Here is a 12,930-nt window from a genome sequence, read left to right on the forward strand (position 1 = left end):
TCTCTATTTCCTATTGAGCTACTCTCAAGGATTCGATATTTTATCATCTATTTTAATCATTGTCATTCAAAACAAATACATAGTTATTAAATAAGGAACGTTTCCCTAAGAACTATATATCACTAATTGCTACCTCAAACTGAACATTCAGTACAATCGTATTTGTGATTAACTTGTTAGGCATTTTGCACACGAAGCGTATCGTCATAGACGCGTATAAGTTTCGTCATGCAGCGACGATTCCTTTACGCCTTAAAATCCGCAAACGATTCGATTTGCAGGCGGCATGTGATCGTCTTGTTTTAAGGTTTTCCATGCTTTTACAGTAGTTGCAAAGATGTTAAGTGATGAAGAGGACTTACATTTGTTAAATTATTTTCGCCACCGCAAAAAAAAAGAAACAAAAAATTTTGGGCGCATCCTTATATCTACAAAAACTACAACAGAAGGTTATTTATTGCCGCCAAAGAGTTGTCGGAAGATGACTCTAAATTCCACACATTTTGCTGGGGTACTCTTGTTTGGGTATTATTATATAAACACTGATAATTTTCAATCAGTTGGACAAATTTTAATAGTTGATCCGCCATTCTCATAAAGTTCCGTCAAAAAAGGTGTGACAGTAAACAGTCTAATTTGTTTAAACAATTCTTGAAAAAATATTTTTTTTTACAAAAATCTATTTTTTTAATAATAGTAAGAACTATGTGTGCCCGGTACTATAAAATTATTTGACATATCCTTATAGCGTTGACTGATAAATATACTGGAAGATACGAAACTAAATGAGCGTTTATGTACGACACCAGTGGTTTTAGAAATAGATGGCGTTAGCAGCTTTCTAGGTACGAGATTGAATTTACCTGAGACAACGATGAGACGTATTTAGGTAGCTTTGGTTATCGGAATTTGGGGTCGGTCGAGTCGATCGGATTATAATAAAAATTATTTATTTCTTTTGATGCATTTAAATTTGACTTCTCATTCAACGATAACAATGGCAATCTTTTAAATAATTATTGGAATGTACAGCTGGTTCCAAAAAAAACTGATACGACTCTTAAAGCGTATTTTGTAGAAAATTGAGCAGTGTATTTTGAAGGATAAATACTTATTATTTACATACTGTCAATGTCACTGCCAAATCTTAAAATTTGTCAGATAACTTATTCTGTTCAACCTCAAAAATGGCTCCACATGCTGGCAAAGAGCTAAATTCATGAATTGTAAGGAAATTAGAAGATGGTTGGTCACTATCTGCCGTAGCGAACCATTTTAACGTAAGCAGAACAACCGTTTTTAATATTAATAAAAGATGGAGTGAACAATAAACTCTCGAAAGAAAGCAAGGTTTGGGATGAGCTCTCTGAAGAAGACAATTTCATAGTTTATTTCACGCAGATGGACCCAAGACTACAAGCTGTTATCACTGCTGATGGAGATATTACAAAATATTATTTTTATTTTTACATACCCAAATTTAGTATAGTTTTGGTCTTCCAGACCATCGCCTTCTTTCGAGAGTTTCTTGTTTCCTCCATTTTTTATTAATAGAAAAACTGTGGTTCTGCTTATGCATTATGTTAAAATGATTTGCTGCGTCTGATAGTACCCAGTTATCTTCTAATTTGGTTACAATTCTTGATTTAATATGTATACATTTTATGTAAAAACTATCATTTATATACTCTTTATAAAATGCAGTAATTCAAAATAATTTAAATATTTAGACCTTAATAATTATTACAATTTATGAATTACCATATTATGTAATCAGTTATTTGTTTGTTTATTTTAACTGACTTTGACAGTCTGTAATAATAAATATAATATAATGTCAGACCAATCAAATACACTGCTCAAAATAATCAAATCTTACTAAGAGTCGTATCAGTTTTTTTAGGAACCAGCTGTACCTATGTATTACTTTCTAAACTCGTTTTTAAATTAGCAAGAATAATTGTAGTTGTAATTTGTCTTTTAATTTGAATTCTTGAAACAAATCATTGAATATTTTAAAGTTTATTTAATAATTTTATATAATATATATAATAATATAATTTATTTAATAAAAAATTTATTTAATTAGAAAGATACTCACTGGGTGATTTTAGATATTGTACATTTCTTATTTGCCTCGTAATCTCGATAAAAAATTAGGTAGTTATTTTCGTTAATTACAGTCTCTTCTGATGATTGTATATTTTGTTTGGAGATATTGCAACCGTATTTACTTAAATGAAATTGACTTAGTAACCCGCTCGGCCACTTTAAACTCTTCGAGAGAAAAATGGTAAGGACTCGTAAATTGTTGCAATCGCGATTTCCTACAATTTCTTCTAAGTTTTTTCGTGCGGTCGATATTTTCCGAGTTAGGGGGAAAATAGTGACTAAGTATAATTATTGAATTATTTATTATTAACTTTACTTCTTAAAGGTGCCGTGTATTTCTGCGTAGGCGTCCACCGTGCATTGTATTGTCAGGTGAGATATTAGATAGTCACGATTACATTATTCTATTAAGAGTAATTTCATTAATATCATTTGGCGAATATTACCCAGCCATGACATCTTTTTCTAGACCGCTCTTACCCTCTATGTTTCCTTCGAGTTCCAGTTGCCGACAAGTATATCGTTTTCCTCGCAATATGTCCCTAAGTATGTCCATGATATTTTAAGCATTCGGTGCAGGCACCTCATTTCAAAGACTTCAAGTTTGTTAGTGGAGCTGGCCTTTATTATCCATGCTTTCATTCCATACAAGAGAACAAGCCAAACGTAATACTTTAGCGTATTGTATCTCAGGTTGAAATCCAAATTTCAGTGAACAGTCATAAGAGTTTGGAAGTCGACACCCCATTGTTTATGAGATACTTTTCATTAAGTTAAGCCCGTTTGAGCTGTCATGACAGTCGGAGTGAGTGTATATTGTCTTACCAAGATAGACAATTATCTAGTTTTATTCCCAAGAAGTTAATCAATTCTGAATAATTCATTGTAAACTCTTTAGGAACTACTTACTAACTTTTGCTCTCAGAACGAATTTCGAATAAACAATACGTTTTTCAGACACAAATATCAACAGAAATATACATTCAAAAATATAAGAGCACACAGATCCGATATTGATTATATATTAACAAACAGAAACATCCATCATTCTCAAGTACTAGACATAACATGTTGAAGTGCAGCTAATATCGGAAGTGATCACAACCTAGTACTTGGAAAAATCAGAATACATCTACAAAAAAAACAGGAAAAAAGACCCTATTGGATGTGAGACAAGAATAAAGGTAGAACAGCTACAAGACTTGTCAACACGAGATCTATACCAGAGAATACTGCAAAAAGTACTGAACGAAAACTACATAAAACCAGATGAAGACATAGAAGAAAGTTGGAGAAAGATTAGAGATAATATCAAAATGGTAGCAACGGACGCACTTGGAGAACGTAAGATAAGTAAACGTATACGAAAGAAAAGGAGAACACCCCATGGATCTGTGAAGAAATAAAAATAAAATGCCAAGAAAAAAAGAAAATCTGGCTAGAATACAAATTTAAAAGAACGAGACAAACATATGAAGAATATAAAAGAGTTTGAAATGAGTTAAACTCAATAGTAAGAAGGAAGAAAACAGAACATTGGTAAGCATTTTCAAAAGAGATGGAGCACGACTTATACGGGATGCAAAAGGAAATGTGGAAAATGATACGAGGTCAAACAGCAGAGATGAAGGAATTGGTAGAAGTAAAACATATTGATACAAATACAGGGACAACTTACCTAGAGAACCTGTATCAAACAGCTAATCATGAAGAACTGGAAAACTAGGATTAGAATCGGATGAGCAAACAGAAATTAAAGAGGAAGATATAACGAACGCCTTAAAACAGATGAAAAATCGAAAAGCACCAGGGAAAGATGGAATAGCTAATGAACTTTTAAAATACGGAGAGAGACTTCACAAAGAACTGAATATTAGGATAAGTAAAATAATAAATACAGGAAGAATTTCAGAAGAATGGAGTACCACTCAGATCCTAGCGTTATTTAAGAAAAGTGATAGGGCAGACCCCAGTAATTATAGAGGGATACATTTACGGAGCACTATACTGAAACTCACAACAAAAATACTGATGGAGAAAATAATGGCATGCATAAATATATCGGTTGAACAACAAGGATTTAGAAGTGGAAGATCATAACGATGCAGTTTTTGTGATAAGACAAATAGCGGAGAAATCATTAGAATATAACAAGCGAGGGTTTTTCTGTTTTATATACCTAGAGAAAGCGTTTGATAGAATACAATTAAAAGATGTGATACACCTACTATATGACAAAAATTTACCACTGGATATTATAAAACTGATAGAAAATATTTATGTACGAAATAAAATAGAAATGAAAGTCAAGGGAATAATAACAGAACCCATATAAAAGCAAACACAGGAATCAAGCAAGGAGGTTCACTAAGCCCTCTACTGTTTAACATAACGCTGGATGCAATAATAAAACAAGTGAAGAAAAAAAGAGGGTAAAAAATGGGCGATAAAGAGATAAAAATACTCTGTTAAACTGATGGCACCGTGTTAGTAGCAGAGTGCGAAGACGACCTACAAAGATTACTGCACGAATTCAACATTAACGCAAAAGAAATGAATATGAAAATATCAGCCCAAAAAACAAAAAGCTTAGTCATATCCAAAGAACCAATAAGATGCAAATTGGACTTAAAAAGTAAATACCTGGGAATTAATCTATCAGCCGACAATAATATCGAGAAGAGGTTAAAGACTAATAATTAAAGCCAGTAGAACCGGATGCTTAAACGACACAATTTGGAAAAACAAACACCTTAGAGTGGAAACAAAGTACCGAATATACAGGGTGTCCCGAAAAGATTGGTCATAAATTGTAACACAGATTCTCGGGTCAAAAATAGGTTGATTGAACCTCACTTACCTATATACAATAGTGCACACAAAAAAAGTTACAGCCTTTTGAAGTTACAAAATGAAAATCGATTTTTTTTCATATATCGAAAACTCTCAGAGATTTTTATTGAAAATGGACATAAGGCATTTTTATGGCAGCAACATCTTAAAAAAAAAATTAAGTAAAATTTGTGCACCCCATTAAAATTTTATGGGGGTTTTGTTCCCTTAAACCCCCCAAACTTTTGTGTACGTTCCAATTAAATTATTATTGTGGCACCATTAGTTAAACACATTATTTTTAAAACTTTTTTGCCTCTTAGTACTTTTTCGATAAGCCAGTGTTTATCGAGATATTTTGAATATTTGTCGAATCCACCACATATTTGTATATGGTTAAGTACGATAATAGAAACCTGTTAATAATCTGAAAATTTATTTATCATTTACATTTTTAGGTATATTTTGAAAAAGAAGCTACATCTCGATAAAAGGTGACTTATGAAAAAAAGACTAAGAGGCAAAAGTTTTAAAAACACTGTGTTTAACTAATGGTACCACAATAATAGTTTAATTGGAACGTTCACAAACATTTGGGGGGTTTAAAGGAACAAAACCCCCATAACATTTTTACGTAAATATATTGAAAAGGAAGCCGCATCTCAATAAAAACTGGCTTATCGAAAAAATACTAAGAGGCAAAGAAGTTTTAAAAACGTTGTGTTTAACGAATGGTACCACAATAATGAATTAATTGGAACGTACACAAAAGTTTTGGGGGGGTTTAAGGGAACAAAATCCTCATAAATTTTTTATGGGGTGGACAAATTTCACTTTAATTTTGTTTTAAGATGTTCCTGCCATAAGAATGATACATGTCCATTTTCAATAAAAAATCTCTAATAGTTTTCGATATATTAAAAAAAATCGATTTTCATTTTGTAACTTCAAAGGGCTGTAACTTTTTTTATGAGCACATTTGTACTAAGCTAAGTTAGGTTCAATCGAACTATTTTTGACCCAGAATGTGTGGTATAATTTATGACCAATCTTTTCGGGACACCCTGTATATGTCATTTGACTGAAGTTATTAGACCAGTTATGACTTACACTGCTGAAACAAGACCAGATGCAAGCAAAATACAAAGACGTCTGGAGACCAACAAAATGAAGATCTTAAGAAGGATTGCTGGAAAAGGACTACGGGACAGGGTAAGAAGTGAGGAAATCAGATGCATATGTGGGGTAGACAATATAAATACCTGGGTAAAGAATAGAAAAGAAGAGTGGAATCAACACATAAGCAGGATGTCTGAATCAAGGATAGTAAGAATAGCCAGGGACAAGTCACCGTTAGGCCGAAGAAGTATAGGACGCCCAAGGAAAAGATGGAATGACAATTTAGGGACAGAATGAAAGGCACCGTTGAAGAAAAACAGGCAGTACTGCCTATATAAAAGAAAAAGTAGAAGAAGAAATTCTTTAAGTAGATTTTTGGTAGTATAATGTGCTTCTTTGGAGTTTTACTGAAGATTATTGTTTTCGTTTTAGTGGGAGAAAATTCTAGGCCAGTAGTGTTTGACCAATTCTCTAATTTCTAAATGACTAGTGGGTTAAGTGATTTAGCGATGTCATTGATGGCAATAAGGAAAAGTGCAACGAGTAGACCATTGAGGAATGTCGTTTAATTGGATTTTTGAGTCTAAAAGAACGTTATCTATTCGAATAAGTTTCGTCTATATAGGAAATTACTAATAAATTTTATATTTCTTGGAATTGACCAACTTAATAGAATTCTTATATCTAATCCCCAAATGGCACGCGTTATAAAATATAATAAAAGATAGCCATAAGCCAAACATACTTTATCAGATCCAAATGACCCATGAATTACAGATTCAATATCCACTAGGTTGTCTAATATAGATGTGGACTTTCTAAATCTACTTTGTATAAGGCTAGGTAGCTATAATATCAATAAGTCTAATACTATCAAGTATCTATCAAGTGTATAAACTGATGACGAGTTATTTGCGACTGTATATGTTCGTTTTTTAACAAAAAAAAAACACGTTTTTAGACGGTTTTACGCAAATAACACAATAAGTAAGTATTTTATCGAAAAAAGTATTCCAATAAAAATATAGTTTATAAAAAATAAAAAAAAATGTCTGTATAAAGTCTTTATACTCAGTAGAAGCAGAGTTGTAGCTAATGAAAAGTAAGTTCTTATTCGTCAAATTCCAAATCAAATATTTCAACGTGAAATAACCAAAAAATAAAGCACATTTCTAGAAAAACTCATCACAACTTTTTTAAAGTGTTTAAAAAAGCTTTGTTTTTGTTTTTAAAACAGTTTCTAGCATTAAAGTAAGCACGTTACGCTGAAAATAAAGTTGGTTCTTTTTTGTAAAAGATAGTTTTAAAAAAGCGTGAAAATCACCCTCTAAAAGGGAACTTGCATAAAATTTTTATTTCGAAAGAGATTCTATAAATTTGCTATAAATCACAACAGAACACGATTTAAAAAGAAAAAAGTTGTTTGTGTTTTTCGTTTGGCCCCTCAAGACGAATAAAATCAAATTATTGTTACCGCTTCACAAGTGACTTTACTTATGTATTGTTTATAATATGATCTGTAAGTTTCATCGTAAATTTAGTTTTACAGTATTTTTTTTATTTTGAAAAAAAATGCCTTTTTTGTAAATAACTTTCTAATTATCAGTGATACAAAATATCCCAAAGTGTAAAGGTCTTGCCTTTCTGAATATTTTGTTTTTCTGTAATACAAAAATTGGTTAAGATATGGCTGTTCCGAATTTGCATATACTCGTGATTAGTGACTCATTGAAGCCCTTTTAACTACAGCCTTTCAAAAATAAGCACTTTGAACCGATGAAACTTACAGATCCTCTATAAGCATACATACGTAAAGTAACTTATGAAGCGCTACTGATTAATTTCATTTGAGATGCTAATTAGGAGGTGATTTTTAAATTTTTTTACAAAAAATAGGGATCAACTTTATTTTGTGCGCAACTTGTTTACTTCTGATATTAGAAACTCAAAAAAATAAAGCTGTTTTTAAACTTTTTAAAAAAGTTATGATTAGTTTTCCCCGAAAAGTTCTTAATTTTTTGGTTATTTCATGTAGAAATATTCAATTTTGAATTTGACAAATAATAAGAACCTACTCTTCATTAGCTACAACTCTGCTTTTACTGGGTCTACGACTTTATATGTCATATTTGTATAAAACATTTTTTTCACTTTTTGATAAGCTGTATTTTTGCTTTGAATGTTTTTTTGGTGAAATACTTCCTTTTTAAATTATTTGCGAAAATCCGTCTAAAAACGTACTATTTTTTGAGAAATGAATATATTCACTCGCAAATAACTCGAAAAGTATTTACTTGTGAGGTCAAGACTAGTGAAAAAAACTCTATAGTCAATTTATATTTTCAACATTTTTGCAGAAAAAAAAACAAAAAAAAATTAATATAGATTAATATGATAGTGACTGCTGCGTTAAAATTTTGAATACGGGCCACGTAAAATAACCGCGTCTTCTTGGCTAGTTCCTTGAGTACGGAGAATTTTACACTTCCCTCTAAGGCTAGTTCCAACAAGCTAGGTGCGCCACTATACGGGCAGGTTTTAAAGACAACAAAATAATGCATAGGCTTTCGTATCTTTCCGTATTTATCAATCAACGCTTATAGTATTTGGCATACACTGGTTAATGTGTGTTTGTGGTTAATACCAGAGGCGTACGACAGGGCAAAGTGAATGGTTGACCCTTCCCAAATTCTACGCCACTGATGAAACTGCTATTTCAGCAATATTATGGATTCTCCTATACTGTCTATGCAAATAATAAATTCGTAACGATAAAGTCATTTGGTTTCGAGATATTTTAATTAAAAATGAAAAGGCACACTTATTTTGATTAATGTATTATGCTTAAGCGGAAAAAATACCTGAAATCCGGGACTTTTCAACGAAAATTGGGCAATTTTTTATTTTGAGAACTATTATATTTTTGATGGGATTAAGCCACAATTGGTTGTAAAAAAGTTCACATATTTGAGTTTTCATAGAATATTACACTGATATAAAATGGCGTTTTGGATGTGGTTTAAGTAAATACCACTATTATTACTAGTAAATATTACATATTAGTACACTCTAGAAATTGTCAACTTTTTTTCGTCTCATCAATTTAATTTGATGTGAATTCTTAGAAGAATAACGTATTCAAAATTTCAAAATAGTTTTACTAAAACGTTGAAAATTCGGATGTCCCGGAAGCTTTGTCCGGGACGCCGGGACACGACTTCGTGATTCGGGCCCTGTCCCGGATTTTTCGGACTAGTTGGTCACACTAATTATGCTCCTTCGTTTTTAGCTTCAAATATCTCAAAAACGAATGGCTTTATCGTTACGAATTAAGAGTATGTTATTTACATAGAAAGTATTGGAGAATAAAAAAATTGCACTAAAATAGAAATTCCGCCAGTGGCGTAGAATTTGGGAAGGATCAACCCTTCACGTTCTCCCGTTGTATGCCTCTGGTAGTAGCCAGAAACGTTTGTTTAACATAAATTATAAGGGTGTATAGTACCAGCACCACTACCAAGTTTCGCCTGTCAGGTAATATTCAAAAATAAATAAAAGTTTAACTTTGGCACCCTATATTTCTGTTATTATCAACTTTTGTACTAAGGTAAGTTAGCTTAAATCGACCTATTTTAACCTCAGGAATCTAAGGTTAAGCTATGGCCCATTCTTTACCAAACACCCCGTATAAAAAAAATAATGTGTGTGTACTTTGTACGCACGTAAGAAGTTATACTTCTATTATATGATTTCATCGAAATAAATATACTTTAAACAATTTATTTTAATGCTTACCCCTTTCCAAAAATAAAAAAAAAAGAATAGGAATGGTCCGGGATTTGAACTCAAGACCTCTTGATCCCTAGCCAAATGCTATATCAATCATGCTACGAGGTCTGTGTTTGTATCGTCTCGGACATAATGACAATTCACGGTAACAAACAGTCGAAGTGAAGTATAATACATGAATATAAATGTTTTAATAATACTTATCTTACTACTGAGGAAGACAAATCGAAAGACACAAAAACTATAATAAATATATTTACTAAACACACTAATATATTCTTTTCACGACTTTTTTTGCACTGATGTATTTATACATAACTTGAAAGATTTAGCAACTAAACGCCATACTGTCAGTGTGCGCATGCGCGCAGAATAATGAAAATTCACTCCCAATTGCGTCTAAAGAAGTATAAATTCAAAAATGTACCAATTACTTTTAAAGTTTAAATTTATTTACTTTTCTAAACTTTTCTGTTCATCTTTTCAATTATAATAAAAATAATTAAATGAAAATTGTTATCACTTACGAATCATTTAGACACTCCACCTTGAGAGAATGAATACTTGGATCCATTATTTCATCACCAGATGCTGCTAATGCTATATTGGGAGATAAATTATTTTCATCTGTTGAGTCCAAGGTACTGTCTTCTTGCAAGAGTTTACTTGTATTGGGAGTACCTAAAAAGTAAAACCATTGAAAATTTGTTTGTGTTTTTCTTGATGGAGTGTCTTTGTGACTATTGATTTCTTTGACAATTTGTGATCCAAGTGTATATTTTTTTTGTTTTCTGGCCTTGGTTTAGAACATTTAGCCCGTAATTTCATATAAAATTAGTATTCATTCATACAAAATTGTACAGTATACACTTATAAATAAAGAATAATAAAAAATAAAGCTTACAAATAAGAATTTCTACTTACTATGTTAATAAATACAACTATGCTAGTTTTTTTTTATTTTTTATTTATTTATTTTTTTTCACTAAGATAGTAACTAAACCCCATTTAACACCTATTATAATAGGTGTATAATATACATTAAAATAAGCACCACCCCAGAAGATTGTACACTTGGATCTCACCTGGCGGACGACACCGAAATCAAATCGATTACATAATGATTAAACATCGCTGGAAAACATCTATTAGCCAATGTAAAACACGACCTAGCGCTGACTGCGGCTCTGACCACCAACTTCTTTTTGCAACGCTAAAGCAAAAATTCAAGGCATGTGCTAGGATCCGAAACAAGAGGATATCAAAAATAAAAGATACACAACAATTTAAAAGCCAATGTAATGAAAGATTCGAAATTATTTTACCAACTATCGCCACTCATGATTCCGAAAAGATTTGGTTATCTTTTAAAAATACCTTGATACAGACCTTGGCTGACTGCGAGGCAGTCTAATGCCGTCTCAACCGGACCAAAAAAAGTGTGGATGTCTGCAGATACTTTTGACCTCGTTGAAGAACGTAGAAAACTTAAAATTGCTGGAATCGAGAACCCTCTCAGGAATTCCCAGTACCGACAGCTATCTAGAGCTATTCAGGCTGCTTGTAGACGAGACAAAAACAAGCATATAGAGAAAATCTGCAGAGAAATTCAACTACATGCCGACACAAATAACACCAAAGAACTCTTTGATAAAGTCAGACTACTCACACGTAAATTCAAACAGAAATCTTGGTCTATCAAAGATGATGAAGGTAATGTACAGACGGATTTGGACAAGGTTATTGATGTTTGGAGGGCGTATTGTAAGTCTTTATACGCCAATACGGACCAGATGTCAGCGGACACCCCGTTTGTACCTACTGCCAGACCTCCAATTTCCATTCTCCTTCAACAGAGACACACCACACTAGTTTTGAATCTGAACCTGACATACTTTTTTCCGAGGTGGAATTCGCTTTAAAAAGACTTAAGTTAAACAAAGCAGCAGGATATGATCTCATTACTGCAGACGTCTTGAAGCATCTTCCGGAATGTGGAGTGAAAATATTACATCGATTGTGTAATGAAATATGGCACACAGGCGTTTGGCCTGAGGATTGGAGAAAGACCATAATCATACCTCTTCATAAGAAAGGTTCAACAAATAATTGTAACAACTACAGGCTATTAGCTCTAATATCACACGCCAGTAAGGTGATCCTCTACATACTGCAACGGCGTCTAGAAAACTTCATAAGTTGGCAAATAGCACCTGAGCAGGCTGGATTTGTAAAGGGCAGAGGTACTAGAGAACAAATCCTTAATGTAAGAAACATCATAGAAAAAGCCAGAGAATACCAGATCCCGATATTTATATGTTTCGTCGATTATACAAAGGCCTTTGATAATGTTAGATGGGACAAACTATGGAACATATTGACGACAATGGGTGTACCTAAACACTTGACTCACCTTATTAGCAAACTGTACCAAGATAACCTGGCATATATTCGAATGGACGGATACCTGTCTGACAAATGCACTTTGGAGAAGGGAGTACGCCAAGGATGCGTTTTATCTCCCTTATTATTTAACATCTATTCGGAGTTCATAATGCGCAGAGTCTTGGATGGTTGGGAGGGAGGAGTAAACCTAGGTGGTGTTAAGATATCTAACTTGCGTTTCGCAGACGACACTACACTTCTAGCCTCTACTCCAGAAGAAATTATTGAATTATTAAAAAAACTCGAGGAAGAAAGTGCTAAATTTGGACTCATGGTTAACTACCAAAATCATGGTTAACCAAAATCATGGTTATTGATCGCCAACAACAGTTTCCTGAAACTCAAACTATTGCGGGATGCGAGGTAGTCTCATCTATGATATATCTTGGAGCTCTAGTTAACAACACAGGCAGTTGTGAACCCGAAATTAGAAGACGCATTCAACTAGCAAGAGCAGCAATGAGTGAACTAAACGGGGTCTGGCGTGATCGTCACATTACTATGACAAACAAAAAGAGACTCGTTTCAACTCTGGTCTTTTCCATATTTTACTATGCATGCGAGACATGGACAGTCAAAGAATCAGATAGACGACGTATAGACGCCTTTGAAATGTGGACATGGAGACGCCTG

General features: G+C 32.9%; 1 protein-coding gene across 1 annotated transcript in view; it reads right to left on the reverse strand.

Moving 5' to 3' along the window:
* The window catches only part of LOC126881875 (zinc finger protein 816-like), a 71,366-nt gene that overhangs the window by 48,203 nt on the left and 10,233 nt on the right, over nucleotides 1-12,930 (reverse strand). Inside the window, exon 4 of the mRNA XM_050646525.1 lies at nucleotides 10,380-10,533. Coding sequence (XP_050502482.1) covers nucleotides 10,380-10,533 — 154 coding nt within the window. The remainder of the gene's footprint in view (nucleotides 1-10,379; nucleotides 10,534-12,930) is intronic.

This window comes from Diabrotica virgifera, chromosome 3, assembly GCF_917563875.1.
Source record: "Diabrotica virgifera virgifera chromosome 3, PGI_DIABVI_V3a".
NCBI classification, from domain to species: domain Eukaryota; kingdom Metazoa; phylum Arthropoda; class Insecta; order Coleoptera; family Chrysomelidae; genus Diabrotica; species Diabrotica virgifera.